This window comes from Mastigoproctus giganteus, chromosome 6 (assembly GCF_048544385.1).
Source record: "Mastigoproctus giganteus isolate SK-2022 chromosome 6, ASM4854438v1, whole genome shotgun sequence".
Taxonomy (NCBI): domain Eukaryota; kingdom Metazoa; phylum Arthropoda; class Arachnida; order Uropygi; family Thelyphonidae; genus Mastigoproctus; species Mastigoproctus giganteus.
The window spans coordinates 93484909-93511076 of record NC_143580.1 but is presented as its reverse complement, the minus strand read 5'-3'; the positions used below and the strand labels follow the sequence as shown (position 1 = coordinate 93511076).

Below are 26168 nucleotides of genomic sequence, written 5' to 3'. Positions count from 1 at the left end.
CAGATTTCTGCATCGATGCAACAGACAATGTGGTTCCAACACGATGGAGCCCCTGCCCATTATAGCGGAGATGTTCGTAACTACCTGGATGTCACATTTGGTCAACAGTGGATCGGACGTGGTGGTCCCGTGCGTTGGCCTGCTCGGTCACCCGACCTATCATGTCTTGATTTTTATTTCTGGGGTCATATGAAATCGCTAGTTTATGACACCCCTGTTGACAATGTTGAGGAGCTGGTTGCAAGAATCGCAGTAGCTGCCGAAGAAATTCGAAATTCGCCTGGAGTATTCCAGAATGTTCGGATGTCCATGCGTCGGAGATGTGAGGCGTGCATTGTAGCCCGTGGAAGAAACTTCGAACACTTACTTTAATCCATGTACCTTTTGCTTCTTTTCATGTATTATTAAAACGATTTCTCACTTACGGTCTCTTTTCTTTATGGTGCTTCTGTGTACAACACCGCTTCAGGAAAGCATTTCCGACCCCACATTGCTATATGATTTCGAGTTGTCAGGATGTACCCTACCCCTCTTAGAAGTTCTGAAACGTTTAACTGAAACACCCTGTATATAGAATATCAAGAATGTCTAAAATTTCATACATTAGCTGACTTGTCTTTTATTCTCAACTTTTTACACTAAGGCCTCAAACTTCCTAGAAATTATTATATACAAGCGGGTTCCCACTCGCCTTCTTTTTTTTAAATATGTCTGAATCGGATAGAACTGGAGTTCACAGGAACATTTCCATTAAGAGAAATATTAAAGAAAATAAATGTAAATATTTTTCTGAAATAAGTACAGTATATTAATTACAAGTTTGATACAATTAGTAAAAGAATCATTAAACACAGTTCAAATGAATATTTACTGCCAATATTCACTGGCAGCTTAATACACTTTTAATCTTGGATAACTCGTTTAAAACATATTCCAATACTGTTGGTAAATTTAATTATTTGTTTATTTTATTTTATAATTTTTTTAATAAAAATGGTAGATATATGTTTTGTCTTTTAAACAGAATATTTCATCAAGTAACACACTTTCTCTATTTGTTGTATGCCAAACTAATTTCCTAATTGAAACTTCACACTAATATCTTGGAAAAACTCTTCTTACCGCTTCCATCAGTGCGTGCTGTAATTTCTTCACTGGGATCTCCTCTTCCGACGTTATTGAAAGCCAAAAGGTAAAAATAGTAAGACGAACCGCAGCTGAGCTCATGCATCACGTAATTTGTCTTATCACCAGGTAGATGGGTCTCCTGCCAGTGATCTCCTTCTTTCTTGTGGTAAAGAATATAACCTACAAAGTCGTAATTTTCTGAATCGTTAACGTTATTAGACAGCTAATTTTAAATACTCAAACACTCTTCACACATTATTTTCAAAAATATGACTAGCTAATACATAAATAGTTTTAAAATTAGGTGCAATGTAATGTACTCAAAGATATAGCTATATGCGAGGGGATCATGAGATAATCAGAATTTACTTCTATTTTGCAAAGCTGCTTCGTTGTAGTAAAACTAGCGTGGTACGTCGTGATATGGTTATAACTTTCAGTACTTCCAACACGGCCTCTGCGGTCGTGCGAGCATTTTCCCCAGCGCAAGCGTATCAAGGTTTTTTTTAATAGAAGTTCGTTTACTGTGATGTAAGCCATTCTTTTGATGGCTGACAGAGGCAGGTGGCATGTTTGTATGCTGGGCGGGGAGAGATTTTTCCTTTAAATCGGTCAAACGGTTTCTCGAAGACCAGAAACATGGAAACGTGTGTTGTCATGCAGAAGAATACTCTGAACAACACAGGTCACTTCTTGTGTACTGCTGCCTTTAATTATTTTAGTTTATGGAGCAGTATCGTATGTGCAGTTTATTCCAGGTTTCCAGGCATTTTCTGCATAAACTGCCAATGAAATTTGAAAGATATGATATTCCTGGCTTCCAAAAAACGAACATCTTGCATTGTTCGTTTTCTTTTAATTTTTCTTTTAAAATAAATATTTTTAAATCTGCTGTCATAGACAAAATATGCAACACTACTTCCACCTAATCATGTATTTACTAACACACAGGCACACATAAGCGACAAATTTTCACAAACAATCCATCCGGTTAGCCTCTTTGCTGCAATAACAGAAACAAATTTTTCGTTACTTAAAAAAAGACAAAACTAAACATTTTATTGTTTTGAAGTAAATTGCAGAAAATAAATTATACACGTACACACCGCATAAAGAAATATATGCACTTAACAATCATTTTAACTCTTTTCGAAAGGCAATGGAAATTCCAGAAACAAATTTAACATTATAATATTCTTTGACCGCCTTGTAGCATAATTGCTGTCCGGGGTGAAAATCGCCTATTACACTGATGAATAAACAAAAATAAATACATAATACAGGCACCTGTGGTCTGACTCTAATGTGAGGTAACCTGGTGTTAAATGAGATATTAGTGGAATAATTTAAGAGTTTCTGATATCAAAACGGTGTTCTCATTAACACGTCACAACAAAGAACAAAATAAAAAAGTGGTATTTAAAACTATTTTTCTATTACATCTGGATGCTCAGAAATGATAAAACTTATGAGTAAAAACTTGATTCAACTTTGATATTTTACCTGTAGTCGGATTGGACAGTCCTACTAATCAAATAATTCTTTAAACAAAAACATAAACAAAATATGGAAGAGACAAGAGATTTGAAAGGAATGCACAGTCACATAAATAGTAGTAATTATAGAATTTATTCTGTGTTAATGTAGTACTTATCTTCAGGCCAAGAAATTGGGGTGTATTCTGCTGAAGTACGAAAAAAGGGCAATCAGAACAGTGAGGGGGCACTAATCGATGGACATAACAAGAACGACTTTGAAAGTGCATATGGAAAAACATGTAAACTAAGTTTCATAGAAAAACCTCACTGAAGTGTATAATGCAGTGGAGGTGTCGTGGGGCACATATATAAACATGAAGTTTACTTTCGGGAAGTATGTTTAAAAAATACTGAAATAAATTACTCCTAAAGTGGCGGGGAGGAATTGAATACATTTTTTTTTCTAAACTTAAATTCCAATCACGTCGCACAAATGAGATTCCTCCTTCCGTACTATATGTTCGGAGCCAAATATCTAACATTAGCCGAATACCTCTCATTTCTTTGGCAGAAAATCCGATTACTATCTTTAAATCTGAAATTTAATCATTAAATAAAAGGACGAAGTCGAAAGGAATTGAGACCAAACATAGACAGTCCTCCTCCCCTGGTGGGGAGGAGGAGACAGTCTTGTCTCCTCTCCACCCCTGCCAACCCTTATTCTTCTCCTGGTGAGGCACGGGCTTGCCTCACTGAAAATCCTGGGGTCGCTTTCTCTATCGTCCCCATACTTCTGTCTTTTCCCGCCAGCCTTCATTCTCCCCCCTACTCTGTCTAATACGCCAGCGTATAACCCCACACAAACTGCAAAAACTTAACTTCGTCCAAATTAAACCGCATAAACTTCAATTGGCTTTTTTAATTCCAGCGCTCACCCCTACCGAGGTTTTTTTTTTTTTTTTTTGGCCCTAGTCACTGAAATCTCAGGAAACTAGGTGGCAGGGCCTGCAAGAGTAAAAATTTCATTCTGTGTACCTGGTCTGCCTCCACGAGGCCAATTGTGGGCAACGTTGGGCCTCAGTAGAGGTCCAGCGGCTAAACGGCCAGATGAACAACGATACACAACACTACACATATACAAAATCCACACACGTTTAAATCTCTGGCCTTCCCAGTGAACTGGTTCACCTATAATGAAAGCAACGCGGAGATGGGGGAAACCCCCTGGTGCCGTTAGACATCAATACACTTTACACTTTACTTTACACTTACCACGAAACCTTTAAAAGACAGAGAGCTTGTTTCCTTCTCTTCAAGGGAAGAGCACATCAACAGTATATATTATCCCAAATTACAAAATCCCGGAGAATTTTTTCGAATTGCAACAACCATCTCAACTTGGATGAAAAGCTATTTGAGGAGTGGACTCGCATATCTTTCGATCATCAAGATGCGACCACTGAAGTTCTATGTAACCTAACCTAACCTAACCTGCCCAACAAAGCTACTAAGGGCCCTGACGATATACCACTGTTTATAGTTAAGGTATGCTCTGTGTACATTGTGAAACTTCTCTTAAACATCTTCCAGAAGATTCTAAAGACAGGAACCATACTGGAAATCTTATTATGTCAAACCAGTCCCTAAAATTGGAAACCCAAAGACTCCTAAGGACTTCCGTCCAATCTCCATAAGATGCACATTATTAAAGATATTTGAAAAAAATCATACACCCAGTGATTATTCAACACTGTTTTGCTCACCGACCACTCTACCTTCAACACAGCCCTGCACCATAGGTCCACGACCTCTAATCTCCTCGATACTCTATTCAGAGCACAGAAAGCCTTGAATGACAGAGCCCAACTGGACATAATCTTCTTCCATACTGTCTCCATTCCTATTCTTACAGGCATCTTAATAGAATATTTCAAAGTATCTAACCAAATTTTCAGCATTCTGAAGTCTCTGCTGTAGTAAGGACTTCAGCATTCTGAAGTCCTTACTACAGCAGAGACACTTAATTATAGCCAAGAACTCACCAGAAAACAACCTATGCAACGAGGGGTGTACCTCAAGGTGGGGTGATGTCGATAACCCTCTTTGCAAACCTACTTGAACCATTCCTCGCAAAAAATCCAAATTTTAGCTCCTTCGCTGATGATTTAAAATTCTTTATCAATTCAAAAGACTCCAAACAGATACAAGAAATTAATAATGAAACCTCCAAGCAAAATCAACAGTTAATTGATTTTTTACAGCGAGCTGGACTCAAACTCAACGAAGTCAGCCCACGTGACAATCACAAAGAGGAAGGTCAAGAATGACATTCGAGTTACAGTTAATTGTGAGACAGTTCCCAAACTTTCATCTCATACTGACCTGGGACTAACGTGGGATGAAGACTTAAATTTTAAGGAACACTTCCTAAAGGCAAAGAATAAGACCTATGCTGCTTCCTGGGCTATTCGCCAGGAGCTTGCAGGCTGTCATAACACAAAACTGATCGGACAATACATTAATAGATATCTCACACCTATACCACTATATGCGCGCCTGACCACTAGGCCGCCGTAGCCTAGTGGTCAGGCGCGCGGGTGCATAAGTACACGTGCCTTGAGTGAACGGGGTTCAAGCCCGTGACTACTGAATACGGTGCTGTTTCTTGTATTCTGTCTATCTTGTGAACTCCTCTGACCGTTTGGTCGTCCCGGAGTATAAACAGAAAATTTATTTATTTATTTTATTTATATGCCTCAGAAATCTGGTTCTCTGCATCTCTCTCTCGATGTAACAAATTTCTGTCAATGGAGTATTGGATTCTGCGGTGGCTGAACCGTCTGGGAAGGAACCCGTTCACCATCTCGAAATCCATTCTCCTAGTCAACCCAGGCATGACCTCCTGGAAGCTCACTGTCATCAGAAAAAATCTGTCAACACTCACCAAGCTGCTAACTCGCCAGATTGATGCCCCATCTATAGAAGATATCTAACAAGAGGAAGAAATAGAAGCCATCACCCACTTAGGAAGAAGCTATCGAATTTGGCCTCCCTAAAAGGAATGTTCCCATGTAACACCATTGAACACTTCACCACCTTCTCCATTGATCCGGTAAAGTTTGAAGTCAATAAAACCTACAGGAGCCAAATTATAGACCAAATCTGGACTAAATCATCAGGATTGCTCTGAAAATTGAGCAGTTTTTATCAGAAATTTATAAGATATGAACAATTAAATGCAATAATATAATGAAAATAAATAAATCTGTTATGTTGGTTGCTGATAAAGACGTCAACCTGGGTATTTAACTCTTCAATTATTAAGACCTACGTTATTTCAAAGTGAATACAATTAAGTAAATGTATATATCTATTTAATGATCATTACTATACAATAATTTTATTGTAAAGATATGAAAAATTGTATAAAAGTGTATAATGTATATTTCAAAATTTCTGTACACCCTAGCCCACTAGCTGTACAGGGGATGAATTTTGGGTTAACAAACTGATAATAGTAATAATAATAAATACAAATGAAAAGCAGCTGAGCTAACTCAAATACGAAATGAGTCATAGATCCAATTATTTTAAATAGTGTAAGTTTTGAACTACAAGGACGAATATGGGATTTTTTTAACTTTTGCTATGGCTTTAAATCATTGAATTTTTGTGTATTACACATTTTGTCAATCCAAAAATAATAATAATAAAAAGGGGACGAACCCTGCGAATGTATTACTTCCTGGGAGCAATGTCGTTAATAATTACGGTAAATATATGAGTGGAGCAAGGCAGTTCCGGAATGGGATAAGGAAAAGCAATAAGGATCAAGTCACAAACTGCCGGTCCATTAACAATATTTATGTATATGTAGTCGGAAACGAAACCACTCTGAAAATATAATGAAGCCAGAGTCTCAATTTAACTTTTTACTGCAGTTTCATTTATTTATTGCATGGTTAGGAACGGATAACGCGCACAAAAATCCTTACTCATAATATCCTCATGCGTGCGACATACATTATTTCCTGAAAAGTTTCTATGCAAGGATGAAATGAACACAGGGAAAATTACTTAGAAAATATTTCTCCCTTAAAATGTCTTTTCAAAAATTGTAATTTAAAATTTCGCGATGGAAAAAACATGTAGCTGTAGGGTATGCGATTCTGTCAACTAAAATAATTTTAAGCTGCAAAGGAGGTTGCTTTGAACATTTGGTACGAACAGCATTTTAAATAATTAAAAAAATAATAATAAATAAAATAAATAAAAAAACATAAAATAAAATAAAGTACGGTTGTTCAAAGACGTGCTCTACCGTTAGGTTTCTTCATTGGTTATAAATAAAATCATTGTATCGGTCAGCATCATCCAAATATTACTAGTTTCGACAGGAGTGTGCATTGGGGGAAGGAGGAAGCTGTATTGGCCCAATTTCCATTTCCAAACCCCCACGGGGAAAGGCTGTTTCCCCAGGGCCTGCGCAGACCTTCGATTCCTCTCATTTTCGATGAGATTTGAAACGTTAACAGCTTCTACAAAGACGGAAAAGTACTTAAGCAGACAGAAAACATTTAAATATAACAGTGATTTTCCAGGGGGAAGGCGCGCCCTACTGGGGAGTAAGAGATTCACATGGGGAAGGGGCGCGTTTGCAGTTTGAAACAGCATATTCAATATCATAAAAAAATATTTATTTTAAATTTTTATGACATTATTTTTATTTATTTTTAATTGGAAAACCATAGAAATACGTTGTTGTATGTTTTCCGGCGCAACGGTAGCTAAAGGCCATTATGGGCCAAACAATGGTAGGAGGTAACATGCGTTATTAAAAGTGAGATATATGCAATTATGGAGATTTAAGCATTGTATTCTGTCGTAACATTTTATCCTTTTTAGGAAAGTGAAAACTGCATCAATATCAGATTTGTCGTCTAATATTTGTTGCAAAGTAGGTGTGATTTGTGCTGCATAGTCTGATAAGAAGGTGGTTTGCCGTACTCCATTATAGAGAGGGCAGTCAACAATGATGTACTAGACTGTGATTTGAGAATGGCAATACGGACAAGAAGGCGGGTCTGAGGAAGAAAGAAGATAAAGGTGAGTAAGGTGTGTATGTCCTACTCGTAATCTTGCAAGTGTGACTTCTTCCTTTCGGTTCCAGCGGAAACTAGATGGCCAAGACTGGAGTTTCTGTTTAATCCGAAGGAGTTTGTTGCCTTCTTGGTTTTGCCAGTAATTCATACTTCGCTTTATTATAAGACTTCTATAGTCGGTGAAAGGAATTTTGATAGAGTCATCAATTGGTTGCACAGTAGATTTGGCTGCGTGGTCAGCACTCTTATTGCCAGGTATGCCAACATGGCTAGCGACAGAACAAAATTTTACTACTTTCGTGTTCTTAGCAAGATGAGTCAGCAAGTTTTGAATATTACCAAGTAGGTAGTTATGATGCTTTCTTGGTTGCTGTAAAGCGAGAAGGGCACTCAGAGAGTCGGTAAAAATAATACTATGGGTAAACTGATGCAATTTTATAGTTTCTAGCGTCATTTGTATGGCATGTAGTTCAGCCGTAAAGATACTGCATTCTAAAGGTAAATGGTTAGAGATTATAGATGATGGAAGAACAACAGCACCGACATGGTGATCAGTTGTGGAGCCGTCTGTGTATATCCTGGTATAAGATTCATATTTCTCAAATAGAGATTTATGAAGCTGGTTTACATTCTGTGAAGAAAGAGTACTTTTCTCCCATTCTTGAAGGGGCAGATCACAGTTGGCAGGGCAAAAAGCCCATGGAGGAGTCATGAAACTAGTGGTGGCTATTTTAGAAAGGTCAAGCTGCCAATTATCAAGTAGTGTGCAAAGACGTATGCCAGCAGGTCGATTTATTGATGGATAAACGGCATACAAGTTCTCCCAATCTAGATGTAAATAGATGTTTCCACGATGGATGCAGGGGTTCGCTTTTTGACACTATGGTGAATAGGATCCAAAGCCCTCAAAATGCTAGGTCTAGCAGAGTTGTAAACTGGTGACGTATAGTCTAACCAGGATCTTACAATAGCATGATATAAATGAAGAAGTGTATGATGGTCAGCACCCCATGTTGTAGCTGATAATACTCTCAAAGTGTTTAGTTTTGTTGAAACAGGTGGTTCTAAGTTGTTTAATATGATCAAGAAAGGTCAATTTTTTAGCTAAAGTTAACACAAGGAATCGAATGGTAGGCACAACAGGTATATCACGGTTCCTCAGCTTTAGAAGTGGGTCAGGGTGGAGATTACGTCTTCTACAGAAATGAGCTGCAACAGTTTTTTTAGGTGATATGCGAAACCGGTTATCTGTAGCCCACGTTGTAATCCTATTAAGAGCTCCTTGCAGTTGTCTCTCAATAATTCTCATGTTCTGTGAGTGACAAGATATACTAAAATCATCTGCATATAAAGTAGTAAATACAGTGGCTGGAATGATCTTGGTAATTGAGTTGATTTTTATAATGAATAGAGTGGCACTTAAAACTGAGCCCCGTGGAATGGAACACCTTCTTGAATGAATTTTCGGGAAATAGTGGATTGAATGCGGATCTGAAAGGATCGCTGCTTCAAAAAGTTCTGTATAAATCTTGGCATATTACCCCTGAAGCCTAATGCATATAGATCATGGAGAATTCCGTATCGCCAAGCTGTGTCAAAAGCTTTCTCAACGTCTAAATAAACTGTAGGCAAATGTTCCTTCCTTAAGAAGGCATTGCAAATCTTTTACATTTGTATCAATAGGTCTAAAGTTGATCTACCTGTATGAAATCCACACTGCGATGAATTGATGAGGTTGTATTTGCTTAGCACCCAGGTGAGACGAGAGTTTACCATTGTTTCCATTATTTTCCCCATACAGCTGGTGAGGGCACTAGGTCGATAGTGACGCGGGTTGATTGGATCCTTGCCAGGTTTTAATAATGCTACGACATACGAGTGTCGCCAGCTATCAGGGAAAGTATTTTCTGTAAAAACCCGGTTATATAGCTGGAGTAAGACATGAAGCGACTTTTCGCTCAGCTCTTTTAACATGACATAGTGAATTCCGTCAGGTCCAGCAGCACTATGTTTTGAGCTGTTAAGAGCAAGCCCTAGTTCAATTATGATAAAGGGACAGTTGTACATTTGATGGTGTTCTGTAATAAAATTTAGGGTCTGCTTTTCAGAAAGGGACTTTAATTTCTGAAAGTTTGGCGAGTATGAGAATACGGCAGAGGTTTGAACAAAGGATTCTCCGAGAGTGTTAGCTATGTCTTGAGGTAGTGAAACATCATTCCCGTTTACTTTCAGTATTGATAGATGCAAAGGAGGATATTTATTATACATTTTTCTAATATTTTTCCAGATGGTTTGTGTTTTGGTGGACCGCGTAATAGTTGAAGCAAAGCGTTTCCATGACTCTCTTTTACTTGCACGCTGAATGCGTCTAGCATTGGCTCTGGCTTTCTTAAAGTGTACTAGATTAGCAGCAGTAGGGATTTTGCGAAATTTATTTCAGGCTTTATTTTTCTCTCGTTTGGCTTGATTGCATTCATTGTTCCATCAGGGTTTTGATCTTATTCTATGACTTGTGGACACTCTTGGTATTGCTGCTTCGGTGGCCAGCAATATTTGTTTTGTTACATAATCAACAGCATTATTTATTGACACATTTGAAACAGCTGTTTTTTGCAGGACGGCTAGTTGCCTATATTTTACCCAATCAGCTTTGGCAAAGTTCCATTTGGCTGTCTGATTATGACAAGGTGGTGAATTTGATTCTATATGACAGACTATTGGATAATGGTCACTACCCAGTAGACTGTCATGAACAGACCAATCAAACAGCGGAAAAAGGACTGGTGAGCATATATAGAGATCAACTGCTGAGCTTGACCCAGAAGGTAGATGAAAATAAGTGGGTAAACCAGTATTCAGTAATGTCAGATTAAATTTATCTAAAAGCTTTTTTCTAGTATTTTTCCTCGTTTATCGTGTATTCTATCACCCCATAGGGGATTATGTGCGTTAAAATCTCCCATGATGCAAAAGGGAGAAGGGAGCTGAGATATAACAGTTTCAAGATCAGTGTAAGAAATGTCTTGGTTAGGGGAAAGATATAAGGAGATATAAAAGAAAAACGAAAGGATATTCGAGCAGCTACTGCTTCTAGATTTGTTTGTAACATTAATGGTCGGGAAGGGATATTGGAGCTGCCTACAAGTGCAACTCCCTCCATGAGCCGAATTGCTTACATGAGAAACTCGATCTTTTCTGTAGCTAACATGATGTTTAAGTGAGGTAGCAACAGAAGCTGTTAAGTTAGTTTCTTAGAGGCGGAAGGTAACTGGGTTATACTGGAGAAGGAGATCCCGAATGTCATCGAGGTTGGTGCGATACCCTCTACAATTCCATTGAAGAAAACTGGGCATTGTTTGGGTGAAGTGTGGTCCTCAGTTTCTGTCCGAGGTACTGTTGGCTTATGCTGACCAGATTTTCTTTTCGGGAAGTACGGTCTTCCTGTTTCCATCTCTTTTGGGAAGAGATCGAGAGCGGGTTCTTCGCGGTGTCAGTGTTTCCTTCTATTTCTATCGAATCAGTGTTAGTAGTATCACCATTTTTTTGAGTACATTGGGTTATTGGTAGAATGCGGAACAGTGCTTGGTGTTTTAACAGCCTTGTTTGATTTACATGGTTTACCAGAAATGGGCACAGCTTCCAAAATGACCGAGCCCAATCTGAAATTGATCTGCCTGGGGGAAGCGTTACCTCAGTTTGAGTACCAGTCGTTATTGTTCTTTGCACAGTACTGGTTACCGCAGTTGGCTTTTGGAGTACTTCAGCGAAGCTGGATCGAGTGTTAAATTGAGCCTGTACAGAGTTTTTTTTTTCTTGGTACGTGATGTTTTTTCCGGCTTTGACCCGTTGAATGTTTTTTTTTTTTTTTTTCCACAGGGGCAATCTCTGGAGTAGGTAGTATGCGGACCATTACAATTTGAGCTGCTCTGCTTTGCAGTCAGAGTGATTATGCTCGCGTGAACCGCAATTAGCACAAGTGACTGAACCTCTACACATGTTTTGGAAATGCACAAATTTTTGGCATTTAAAACAGCGTGTTGGGTCAGGAATGTACAATTTTATCTGACAATTCAGATAGCCTGCTTTGATGGATGCTGGAGTTTAGATGCTATCAAATGTTAGTATTATATTCCGAGTTGGAACTAGAGCATTGTCTCGTTTTGTGTATATGCGCTTTACATGCACAATTCCCTGGCCTTGCAATTCATTTTTCAACTCTTCTTCTAAGAGATTTATGAGATCCCACTCAGCTATCACACCCGTGGAGGTGTTTAGCGTAGCATGAGGGGAGACAGTAATCAATAATCCTCCAAAGGATGTTAGTTTTTGGAGCCGTTGTGATTGTCGTTCGTCTGAGACCTCAACGAGCAAGTTGGCAAAATCAGACGCTTAGTTGTTTTCAGAGATCCTATTAGATTTTCTAGGTATTTCTGAATTTTAAAAGGCGAGAGACTACCTAGAGACTGTTCTTGAGTCGAATGTAATACAAGGTGCATTGGATGCCTTCTTTGTACAATGTCAGTTTTTTGACGTTTAGCACTGCACGAGTTAGAGTATTCTATCTCATGAGTAGCCATATTAGGATCCCTATATCCTGTAGGAGAGATCATTTTGCTCCTTTTAGCCCCGGAGAGAAAGCTTTTCTTTCCATGTTACCGACCTCGCCATGGGGAGGCAGGAGCAGTGCCACAAGGATAACCAGGCGGCTAAGTTAGTTTGGTCAGTAAGATTAACAAGAAACAAAAAGGTGAATTTGCTTCCTGGAACTCTGCCTACTTTTTGTAGTGCAAAAGTTTCGCAATACAAATAAATAAAGAAAATTGTATTTAAAACGTAAAGAAAACTATTTTCTTTGCACGCACTATATACAGATCGCTTGGAAATCGCTTGGTTACACTAATAATCGCTTGGCACCCGGGGCCATAGAAATATGTACTTACGGTAATCTTATTAAGGAAATAATTACGTTTTAAATGTCATCATCTGTTACGCAGTAGAGCACTGCTCATAGCTTTTCTCATCATTCCGCACATGCGCTACTTTGGCGCTAAATTACTTAGTACAATATCCGAGAATACTAGTTACAATAGTTGCATTCTGATGAAGATTAAAAAGAACAAAAAAAAAAAAAACACGAAAATGCGATGAGTTTTATATCAAGTATTGTTTTACGTAAAATGCAAAAGATGGGCTGCAAATTCCTCACTGCAATGTATGCCTAATGTGTTCCTAACGTAAAAATGAGAGAGAAGTTCAATTCTATTCAGAGAGGAATGATTTTGTCAACCCATCCGGTCTGCCGCATAGTCTCCACAGCAGCAGTCCAAGTAATGGCGGGCACCCTTCCATTAGACTTATAAATAATCTGTAGAGGTCGTGCTATCGACTCGGGAAAGACATTTCTGCCTTTATCATTGACATAGAACTCCCTTAAGCACAGATGTTAAAAGAGCGAAAGCTCGATGCTTAAATGAGCTTATAATGTGTGGCAGACCAGATGGGACACCTCGGCCATAGGGATGGTGACCAGAAATTTTCTCCCAGATGGGTCCTTTGAGATGTCCAAAAAGGACCTTCCACTCCCCACACACTTTTTAAATCTGGCCTACACAGGGTTCTGTGCTACCCAAACAGAGTACACAATGCGGAGAAGGTGGAACCTCTGGTGTCGTCAGACAACTAACACACTTTGCATTTGTCTGGTTTTCCCTCAATCTTGAATCCTCGTTACTTATAACCAAGCATGAGTTTGGCACCACTTAATATTTGAATGTGTCCAGTATCAAGAATATAGAGACCTCCTCAAGAGCAAGATCCTTGCTTTCTTCCCAGGCCAAATCCATCAACTTATCAGCAACTAACCTCGCTGCAGACGTTTTTGCCAGGCGGAAGTCGCTAATTTCAAACCATCAACAAACTAGCTCCAACTAACCATCTCTTTCTTTCGTTTTTTTTAAATACGCCACGAGAACTCCCCCCCCCCCTTTTTTTTCTCTCTTTCTTTTCTTTTCTTTTTTTTTAATACGCCAGGAGAACTTTTTTTTTTTTTTAAATAAATTACGGGAACTTTTTTTTTTATAAATTACACCACGGGAACTTATCTTTTAATTTTTTTTCCTTCTTCTCCTCTGGAGTGGGCCCATGGAGGAATCTGGCCCAACTTTTGGCAACATCGGGTGGGTCAGAGTCTCGAATTGAGACACTACGAGCACAATTGGGCCTGGCCCATTTTCCCGTGGTGTAGACGAGTACCCAGAATCATCTCTCCAGATGATTGATGCTTCTGGGTAGCCAAGCGGCCAGACACAACAACAGAACACACACATATTACACACAAACCTACATTACTCATATATCTGGACCTTTTGCAGTGATACTATTCTTCACACAGATACGAGGCGGAGTTGAACTGATGTTCCTTGAGCTGCGCCTTTACAAAAACACATGACCACATTTCAACGTATGCCTGAAAAACACTGAGCAATGATGCCATGCGACCTTCCCGACTGGAACGATTTTTGAGCCAAAACTACTCAAATCTAGCTACAAAAACGGGCGGAATTTTTTTCTTCCCGGCGAGACTTCCTGAGAGTGTACAACACTGGAACATACTTTCAAGAATTTGTGAAAGCTTCGTATGAAATTGTTTTGTTTTGTTAATCCCAAAGGAAAATAAATCTGATACCATTGGAAAAAAACTCTCTTAAAGCCTTACATTCTGAACGGCAGCCAAATTTTACTTGAAGAGGAAACTGAGAAAAAATATTGGAGAATATTTCCCTCTCCGATTCTTCAGTAGTCGTTTCTCGCGCTTCGGAAACCACTACTAAAGCTGATGATATTTTTGAAGCTATTTAAAAATTCTGCCCAGCGATATGCGTGAAGATCTCAATCTCTGCATGATGTTGGAAAGGTAGTGAATTTTATGATGAATTAAACTCAAGATTATTTTCTTTGTTTTGTGAAGATTTTAATGTCGATCACAAAGCTCTTAAACCCTTTGATGATTATCAAAAGGAAATAACCTTTGTCAAGTTTATGAGCTGAAGGAAGCAAACACCCTGTTTTTGGAATATTAGGGCACAGACCAACTGCTTGAAGGCTTCAAAATGAAAGCTTTCTGATGAGCTTAGCATATTTGGCAGATGCATTAGCAGCTTCGAACACGTTAACTCTGAAACTGCAAGGGACAAACACCACCACCATAGTTCATTTTGATGTACTACAGGCATTTATAGCCAAAAAGCTCCATCTAAAATCACATTTTAAAAGTGTGATTTTAGATGGGGTTTGAAAAAGGCTTGGAATGAAAATGTGTTCTTACACGATTGGATGCTGACTGTGTTTACGATTGATTCAGTCATATTATTAGAAGAATGTTGGCGTCCCGTATAGATATATTTCTGAGAGAATCCTATGGGTATTATTTTAAGATCTACAAAGCCTTTTCTTTCCGAAGGAATGTTATTGATGACCTTTTGGTAATTTCAGGAGTGGTGAGAGAAAATTCAGTAGCAAATTCCTGCTTGCAGCTCTATACTTCAATGATCATGTGTAAATGTAATATGTTGCTGCTCTGTTTTTCTTGATGTGGAAGATTGGAATAAGCAAGGTCAAGCTCTTCATTTCCTTTGATATTAGCAGTAGCATATGATTGAAGAAACCAAGCTTATACAGCATCATACAAAAAAATCGCCTTCTCTTCATCTCTCCATCCCCTTCAAAAAAAAAAAAAAAAAAAAAATTAAGATATTAGAGTCAAATGATTACATCTACCCATTCCCATATATTTATTTGTCCGTAAATTGTGTGTGTTCGCTGGTCGATTTGTCTGTTTTGCTGTACGAATAAAAAAACCACAATTTCTCGGGGGGGGGGGGGGGGGGAGACCTTGCTAGCTACGCCTGAGACCGACTAACTCGACCACGGAGTGAAAAACGCCCATTAAAGTTCCTCACGTCATCGATGGGATTCGAACGCTGGCCTTTTCCACCCTGTGTTGGGAGGTCGGTGAAGATACTACTGTGCTACCTGCGCAGCATCCGTCCAAAAGTTTGTCCAGTTCTTCCTTGAATTCATTTCAGCTACCTACTTCCACAACGACAGCGGAACTTTGTTCCAGCAATCAACCACTCGCTGACTAAAGGCAAATTTTCACACATCTATTCTGCAACTGTCTTTCCTCAATTTAATTTATGTCCCCTAAAGGGCTTAATCTGAGCAAGAGGAAGAATCCCATTAGCATTGAGCTTACTTAAAGCCTTAAACACCTGACTCGGATCACCTCGCAGGTGGCTAAGTCTCCAGACGCTGCACTTTGCAGAACTTAAGCCTTTCTTGGTAAGATCATCCCCTTTGTCCCCTCACCAATCTCTTTGCCCCTCCCTGTACCAACAGCTCTACATCCTTCTTAACCTGCATGCAGTACTCAAGGCGGCGGCCTGACCATTGCCTTATACAAAGGGATAATCACCTCCTTATACTGTACCTGCTAGCAAAATTCCTGTACATTATTGATAAGACCCTATGAGCTAGATCTTGTAGCCTGTCTAGACGGCTCAGAAAACATCATAAAACTTCTAATTATTCCCAGGTCTTTTTCATTCTCCAGTACCCTGAGTATAGTACCACACAGTTGGTACGTTACTCTAGCGTTAGTGCTACCCATATTTAGTACTTTGCATTTGTAAAAGTTAAAGTTCAGTTGACCCCTCTCAGGCCCATCTGCCAAACTTTTCCATGTCCTGTCGTAGTCGCATGCAGTCTTTACTGTCATTAACAGCCCTGCCAACCTTTGTGTAATCTGTATACTTGGACATTAAGCCTGCTATAACCATCATCAATATCATTAATAAATATAGAAAATAACAATGGTCCCAACACCGAACCCTGGAGGCCTCCACTAATAACATTAGTCCACGACGGCCAGTGTCCACTGATTATCACACTCTTATCTTCTCCCACTTAACCATTCTTTTATACATAATAGCAACTTTCCCTTAATGCCATACTACTCCAATTTGTACAGCAGTCTTCCATGTGCAACAGTATCGTATACTTGAAATACAAGTATACGATATCAAAATTATTTTTTGCATCAATTTCCTTTGTGACCACATCGTAGTATCCAATCAAATTGGTCAGGCAAGACCCCTTAACAAACCCATTCTGTGTCTGAACTATAGATGCAGTCTTGTGTAGATGATCCTGCATTGCTTCTTTAACAAGTTTAATCATTATTTTCCCGGGAACAGAAGTTAAACTAACAGGACTGTAATTACTTGTGTGTTGGGGATACATTTTCACAACTCCAGTCCATGGGGACCTCCCTTGAATCCAACGATGCTCTCATAATTATGGTTAAGAGTTTGCTTACTTCCTTTGCTACCTCCTTTAATAATAACTGGATAGATCCCAGCCAACCTAGGTGCTTTTCTTATGTTTTTCTTCAACCATTTCTCCTCCACTTTACTCTCAGTTATTGAGGTGAATATCAAATTTTGCTTTAAGCTCGGAAAATCTGCAACACAACCGTATGAAATGTTAATAACTGTTTTTGGTGATGAAACATTCGGTTCTTCTATCTTATTTATTATGGACCACTTATAAACATTTTTGAACTCCTCAGACGAGAACCACCGAAATGGGAGTAGCTAAATGTACCCAGGCTCCCAAAGTTAATTGACATCAGACGCTTAATTACTACAATAAATGTGTTCACATGAGTGATAAATGCCCAGAATATCTGAGATAACTACCAGTGGCACAACCCTCTGCCATCCTTGAGGTATAACCCCACACTTATTCTGAACCACAATCGTCTGAAACTATGTGATCCTTTCTTACCTGCCCGGGAATTTTCAAAAATACAGGCACTCCTGCGACGTGGAATTGACCTGCATGACTTCCGATAAGAAATACCGTTGCACTACCACAGAGTGGATCACATCTATACAACTCAAATAACTCTTCCTAAATTCTGTAGTATAAATTGTGCCAGTTTAAAAAATGATGAAATTTTTAGCCATTCAGATCGCCTCTTACAACTATTCTAATTTTGGGCTGCAACATGATTTGTTTTAGTGTTTTGTCAGATCAAAATCCTTGGGTGGATTTTGATTAACTTTTTCAGTTGTAATATACAACGATATAAATATATTTTTTCTCCTTATAATTTGCCTTTTCTTTTATGTGCATTTTAATAATATTGTGTAACTAATTTTTCTTATGTAACTTGGCCTTTGTTTTTATCCTGGGAATGGATACTGGTATACCTTTTCTTAGTTTAATATAATCACATTTATCATATTTTTTTCTAAATGTAATACTCCTGGCCATGTTGCCGTGATGAGTACAGTGTACTGCTACTACTTCTGCCATACTTAACAACAACAAAGATAATTTATTTAAATCTTATCAGTGTGTCTGAATGGCATAAGCCTTTCAAAGACAGAAGTGAGAATGTTTGTGGTGACACAAAAGTAGGCATCCATCAATCTTTAGAAATGAGGACAGAGTTTCAGAAGTTCAGGAAATTGTGGCAAACTATTGCCGTTTGACCGTAGAGTGCCGAAGAGCTGGATAAGACGATTAGTCAAATTCTGCATGATGATATAGGGAAAAGGAAGATCTAATTAATTGGACGAGTGGATCTACGTGGCAGATTTAAGGAACTTATTATTGAATTTGTTGCACAGCCTTGCGGATAAGCAAAGGCAACGAATAGTTCATCATGTGAAGATTTTGCCCACTCTTGTCAAAACACTCTTAATTTCCTCGGACTATATTGTCACGGGAGATGAGTGGTCGTTTTAGTACGACCCAGAGACGACGCGTCAGCGCATATAATGGATTTCATAAGCACAGAAGCAGAGGATGACGACGATGCTAATCATATTTTTCGACAATCAGAGGGTGATTAACAAGGAATTTGACCTGAAGGGGGAGAGAGAGAGAGAGAGTCAATTCTGCGTTTTACCTATAGGTGCTTAGAATGCATTTTCCAGGAGAGACCGCAATTTCAAGAGAAAGGCAGCTGGTTCTCGCTACATGACAATGCTCCTGACCGTTCAGTACTTGTTCTGAACACGTTTTTGACAAAACATGCCACTATAACGATTGACCATCCATCCTTCTCTGTCGATCTAGAACCAACGAACATTTCTTTTATCCTCAAGTTGAAAATTGCCCTCAAAGGAAAGAGATTTCAGGATGTTGAGGACAAAACAAAATGTAACCACAGAAATCAACATCATCTCTTTGGATGCCTTTAACTCTTGTCAGAAAGTTTTGAATTTTTAGGTGCATGCAATTAAAAATAAAATCATTTTTACCTCCTTCACTTTGTGTTCTTTTTTACTACACCAGTCAGAGAACTTTATTTCCATACATCATGTACATACGAGTTATACATGTTCTTATGTGTATCACATTTATATGTAATATATATATATATATATATATATATAAATGTTACAAAAAAAAATAACATCTTTAATTGCCTCTAAAATACTGACAATTCAGCGCACAAAATACATATTAAGAAAAAGTAAATATAAACAAACGTTTTAGTTACATAGTTTAATGCACCAGTTCGGCGTGTAAAATATCGGTACAATACACTGAATATCACTGAAAACGTCATACGCGCCTCACAGCTAGCATAGTATAGTATGCTAGCTGTGACAATGATTATATATATATATATATATATATATATATATATATATATATATATATATAATGTTTATAATATATAATCATTGTCTTCCCCAACACCGATGAAGATTCAGGTTCGAATCCAGTCAATCGGGGAGTTTCATGGCTTTTTCTCCAGGAAACTATGCTAAAGTAGAGAAAATAAGCGAATCCGCCACGCAATATTTACAGATAATAAATACGGTGTAAGTCGTTGATGCAACTAAATCCAAAAACAATAACAACAACTTCGTAAAGGAACATGAGATCACATTTTTGATTTTTGCAATTTAAATAAGAATTTTTACAAATTTCTTTCTCGATAAACTAACCAACCAGGTGAGTTCAGTTCGAATTCATTTTGATTTCTTAAGTACATGTAATTCGATATGAGTCAGTTCAATTCATACTTTTTTATCTTCTGGAATGCAATATCAGTGTGAGACATTGAATTGTAATCCAAGTTGTTTAGAACAAGAAAACATAAACTTACCGGAAATGGGAGTATTTGCAGACGAATCCACTTCCCATATTAGTTTGATGGTACTCGATGTAGTGAAAAATGTTTTAATTACTGGTATCTCCGGTCGGTCTGAAAAAGAAACAGAGCATCTCATTATCAAAAATTTGGTAATAAAATACATGTAAAATACCGTATAGATATCGAAACATTTCTAGAATCATAAGAGACTCATTACTAATGCATTCTTAAAAAAAAAAAGTAGTTTACGTTATTATTAGACACGCGGGTTTCACACATTTGAATGCTATGGAGGCAATAGAGCATTCCATAGTTTTGTTTTTGGTGCCAATAAACCAAGCCACTTCCTAGCCAAATCTTTTATTTTGTCCGTATATATCTTTATATCTTGTTTACTAATAAAAAGAAAATAATGATTGAGGATGGTTCAAATAGAAAGTAAGAATATTTTCATTACCAGTCGGTCGGTCTGGTTTTAAGAATATGTGGAAGCAAAGCAGCTACGGCGACATCATCAGGTGAAATCATAATAGCGGGCACGGTAAGGGCAATTCACTCAATACTCGGTGTCGTATCTGTAATGCTGCGCAGCACACTAGTATAGAGGTTTCAAACAAAAACATGAAATTGGCAACATTCCTGCACGACTTTTAAGCTCAGTACTGCTGACCATTTATAATTACTATTGGCGCAAAGTGGTAGTCAATAAGTGATTCAAGGCCTTCAATGAAGTTCGTTGACTATGCTTGGCGATTGAATGTCTGCGAATGGAGGATGCAAAAGTTGTCATTTTACTTCCTTCGTAAGTCCATTAATGCAGAATATTATTTTAACTCATTGAGGGATAGGATAAAACTGGCAATACTCGAAAATGTACACGTCAGCAATCCAAAGGAGTCGGTTTCCAGAACAAGCCTCGCATCCGTAATAACAATGAATACCTCCAGGGATACGAAATGGGGTCCCTCGCTCAGATGGTGCAAACATGGTACTTTCTGTTTCTCATTTGTTTAGACCAATAAAAATGTTCCCAGGCGGGGAAACATTTTAAAAGAACGATCCCGTCACCGAAAACATAGAATTCTTTTTCCAGCAAAAACTACAGAGCTTCTGCGAAAATGGCATTTGGAAGTAAGCAGAATGATTTTCAAATACTGGATGGAGGGAATCTATCTGAAGAAGTAACACTATTTGTATTGTTGATAATTTGAAGCAGAGAAGTTTTAAATTTCAGCAACCCTCCTATCCAACACACACATTTTAAGAACTTTGTTTATTTACTGCAGGCACGCTTACGTGGAAATGTTATGGCATGAAGAAGTTATAATTTAGTAGTCTTGCACATGTAACAGCAGAAACTCGGATAACTGGATAATTCTGTTCCTGATGTGCATCTGTCTGGCTGTTTTCCTGACTGCTACTCTTAATACTGTGTTTTCATCCACAGAGTTTTATGCTCTTGGTTAAACAAAACTATAATATATTATGAGCATTCGACAGAACCTATGACGCCATGCTGCTCGTGGACTGACTGATTGATGAAACACGATAGTGCACAAGTTGAAAAATCAGGAAAGCACGCTGCTGCCTGATTTCAGTCATATTCAAGACTCTCCTATCATATCACTTAACGAAACATACAAGTATCAGAATCATTTATTATATGGAATGTTATGCTTGGACAAAGCAAGGAGACTAGGCCTACATTTTATTTTCTTTTTTTTTTGTCCTGTATTAAATTAAAGTAAAGTAAAAATAAAACGTTACAAGCAGGATTTCAAAAAGACTTAACTATATTTCTGAATGCGTCTCTTAAAAAATATTTTTCTTGAAACTCTGACGATTCATCGCGGACACAGAATTTTGCACGCCAATTGATATAGAACTGAAAACTGATAGCAACAACTATAAGATGTTCTTAGCAATGTTAAAGGCAATTTTTAAATTTGTGTATAACTCACTACAGTGACGTATCTTGGTTCTGATTGAATAATTACTGCAATATAACAATTATCACGATAAAGGCGAATTACTTTTAACAGGTCATGATCCACAGTACTCGGATTCCGTTTCAAAATATTATTTTTGGGTTTCTTTTGTGGTTCTTCGTGAAGTGCATGTTTTATTTATTTATTATTATTTTTACCCCATTTACTTGAATTTCGACATGCCCGAACAGCTTGTTCCATCAGAATTATGTTTATTCACAATTTTAGCCGAAAACTAATATTCATTAATTTACAATTATCGGTTGAAGATGTGATGAAATTAATTCTGAGGAAGAACCTAGATATTTTTATTATAATAACATACTATTATTATATTATATTGTTATCTGTGAATATGATAATTTGAATAGATGTAAACACTTTCCTCTTTAGTGGTTACAATTTTATATACAGTACTGTATTATATTATTTTTTTATTATACATTGCATAAATAAATGCAAATACCAAAATGCATAAAACTGTAATCAATATTAAATATCCGCATTCTACTTCGCAGATTTTCCATTATCTTACACCTACCATTTACATACGCGCACACACATCTTACTCCAACCTACCATATTGTAGTGTTTGAGATAAAATCTCTTCTGAAGGCGGTCCAGCTCCTCTGCTGTTGAATGCTTGTACTACAATACTGTATTGAGTGAAACGATGGAGATTAGATAGCTGAACTTCGTGACGAGAATCTTTGGATATTTCAACAGTCTTAAACACATAGGCTTCTTCCGACTGATGGACTTTATAACCAACATAATAGCCTTCGATATGGCCAGCCGTGGAGTCATCAGCAGTTTTCTAAATAAAAGAAAATATCCAAGTTATTTTAGCTTATTTATATTCATTGGCGTTTGGAGAAGAAAAAAAGATAATTTGGATAGCGCTGTCTAATATGAATTTACAACCAAATACGATGATTACTGCTTTATGTTGCCTACATATACATGATACTTAATTTTCTCTTTAGTGAGGTTCCCTGGTGCCATGTGATTATTCATAATCACGCGATTTTTTAAAGGACTTTTGATAATATATTCGAGCAGAACTATAATTTAGACATGCGCCATGCGAAGTAAATATTTTCCCAAAACAAACATTTTGTATGCATTTTTCAACCAATTTTAATATGCAGTGATAATAACAAATCCTGGCACCTGTAACTTTCTACCTCTATAATTCGGTAACTGGCAACCATGATAAACAAAAAATGTCTAAATATGAGGGAAATAAAGCTTAAGCGGCGCTTTCTATGCCCACGCATATAAAAAAAATAAATAATTCAAAAATTTTACGATACGTATTCAAAACAGAAAGTAATTTTTACACTTGAGAAGGCAGCGTTGCACTACAAATAAAATTCTCTGAACAGAAGTATAATTGGGACATTTTTATGTGTTACTTGTTGATAGGTGCTTTAGTAGTATATGAAATGTAGGTTACGGGAACAATATACACCTCCCTCCCTAAAAACACCATTCTCGTCCCTTATAAATATTCATTTTCCTAAAATAGCTATAAAAATAAATAAAAAAAAAATATTTATATATTTTTTAAAAAAATAGCGTAGCTTTAAGCAAAACTGACTGCAAAAGTCTCCCTTTTTAATAAATAACGTGCCAGAATAACGACTATTATTTAAAACTAATTTATACAATCAAAATAAAATACATATTCAGTATTATTTTGTAACCCACTGTAAATTAATTTTAAATCATCTTTTATATTTAAATTTTTAATATCGATATCAGATAAGGTTTGACTAAAGTTTCCTGTTATATAAAGTTGAAATACATTTCTTTCCTCCTCATAAACTTCTGCCGTGGTGTGAATGCTAGTGTCATTTTTAATAGTTTTAAATGTATTTACATTGCCTTCAAAGTCTATTCTTAAATCAGTTATTTTTAGTAGGAAGGATTTGTAGCTCTGTATTAAGAATATCCGCCAATTAATAGTCAATTTTTTTCAGGAATTTTCATTTAATTAAGAACTATTTTTTCAATTAAATAACAACTGCCTTTTAATTCAATAATTATAATTTTCCTTCCTTTTCGGATAAAATTGAACGGTATATTCGAAAGTGTTCATTGTTTTGTTTTTTTTTTTTAATTTCCACTGAAATAAAACTTCTATATATTTGAATTTTACGTACTAGAAGTGTTTACTGACATCAAAACGTATTATTAGATATATGTTTTTTTTTAAATAATCAACAATTATACGTTCATCACAACACGTATCATTTATTCCGGCAGCTAAAAAAACTTGTACATAATCTTACATTCTCGTTTTCTTCGTAATGTGTTCTATATTCTTCAAATAGATATCTTTTTTCTAACACCTCAACATAACCTTATTTAAAATTCATATGATCGAAAATCATATTGTTTTGTTCTTGAATTTAAAACCTATTCGATTTCTGAAACATTGTGAAAATGTGAGAAGGCGATTTCTCTGTATTATAAACTAGCTCATTGCCCCATTATTATTCATTTCATTAGATAAATACACATTACCACACTCCCATAACAAGTTCATCGGGTGGTAGATTACTCTCGTCAACCAGTGCAATACCACCACTTTCTTATTGGAGGCTTGGAGTGATGAAACCAATGTAAAGTTTCTGGCATCCTCCTTCTCCTCCATCCCATGCCAGGTACTAAGTACTTTAGATTTTAATATCTTTTTGTGTTTAGGGGTTTCATAAAAAAAAAAAAAATTAAAAAATTCTGTACCAGGTACATAATGTGTGTGCCGCTGGCATATTTAACGTGTTTTACATTTAAGAGACATCGGCAGGCGTTAGAAACGTTTTAACTTTCATATATTTATTATTATTAATAATAATAATATTAATGAAATTCATGGATAATAATATATATTGGTCTGTGATGACTAAAGCAGGATATATAATTTTTACATTGAAGAGATTTTAGTTCACGACTAAATACACCATCTACAGTTGTTCCATTACGTGTACTATTTATCGAAATATCTGATGGCATGTCCAAGTTATGTCAGCCTGGTCAAAAAAGTCAGAACACATCTTGGCCTAACATGGCCTGAAATTGGACGAAAACCTAAACTTCACACCCCATTTCGGACATGTAAAGAAGAAATCTTAAGCAGCGCTATGCACCTCCAAAGGAGCTGGTAGGTATCAGGAACCCCGACTTTGTTAAACAATATAGTTTAAGATGCGTCATCCCCATCCCTCTCTACGCATCTCATATTTGGTCTTCTGCCCCAGATACTACCATTAAGGCTTTCCTGGGTTTAGGGTGCTGGATGCTGAGATGGTTAAACAGGATCACTACGCAGCCATTTACAATCTCAGGAGCTATTTTATATGTCAACTTGGATTTCACGCTTTGGTCTCACATAATTGGCACCAAGAACATTCTCACACTTGCAAAACTCCTGACCGGGAGACTCGACTCGACGAAAACTGACTACCTGCTGACTCGGAACCGCATGACGCAAAGGTTTGGTGAATAGGACACTAAGTAGCGCGCTCACGCAGCTGGGAAGCCTTCAGCGATTTTTTTTCCTTCTAACACCTACTTCTACTTGAAGATGTACAACGATCTTCAAGTAGACCCAGAAAAGTTTTTCACAGAGAAGAGGTACAGGACTGAAATGTTTCAGAATGCATTACTCCACCTATAAATGTTGAGTGAAACCCACAGACAAAAACAAAAGAGAATGCAGGAAATGAAGAATGAACTGATCGGGACTGTTTCTGTCCCGCACTGGTGCTCCATTATACGTCTATCTTTCTGTTATCTCGCTGCAAATAGTGGTGTAGATGTGAATATTCTCTAATTCCTTGTAAAATTGCAAATTATGCTTATGCTCTCTCTCTATCTGCCTGCATGTAAAAATAAGGTAATGATATGTATAATATAATTAATTACACAATGTATAATTTGTATAATTTATTAATACAACGATATATATAAATTATAAGTGGAAAATTATGTATATAACTTATTTGTATATATGAAGGTTCATCCCCTGGTTAATAGCCGTAAGCGGGTGTCACTTAGGAGAAAATAAAGATAATGATAATAATAAAAGTTGAAGAATGTTTTCATAAATGTGCAGGACTCTTTTCCAGCCTCAGAGTTTAATTGTAAAAGAAAATTACATTCATTCTGAAAACACCAGGTGACTTGAAACCAGATGCGATTTCGAATTGACATTTCGCAATTTCCGATTTTTTTTTTTTTTTTTTTTTTGTATCTTAAAACCTTAATATTTCTGTTTCTAAATTCT

The 26168-nt window shown here is 37.1% G+C and overlaps 1 protein-coding gene across 2 annotated transcripts in view; it reads right to left on the bottom strand.

Moving 5' to 3' along the window:
* The window catches only part of LOC150084464 (cell adhesion molecule Dscam1-like), a 616978-nt gene that overhangs the window by 104112 nt on the left and 486698 nt on the right, over window positions 1–26168 (bottom strand). For both annotated transcript variants that reach the window (XM_090376089.1, XM_090376090.1), the window contains exons 17-19: window positions 22454–22691; window positions 19899–19997; window positions 1123–1308 (exon numbers count right to left, since the gene is read on the bottom strand). In XM_090376089.1, coding sequence (XP_090232215.1) covers window positions 1123–1308; window positions 19899–19997; window positions 22454–22691 — 523 coding nt within the window. The remainder of the gene's footprint in view (window positions 1–1122; window positions 1309–19898; window positions 19998–22453; window positions 22692–26168) is intronic.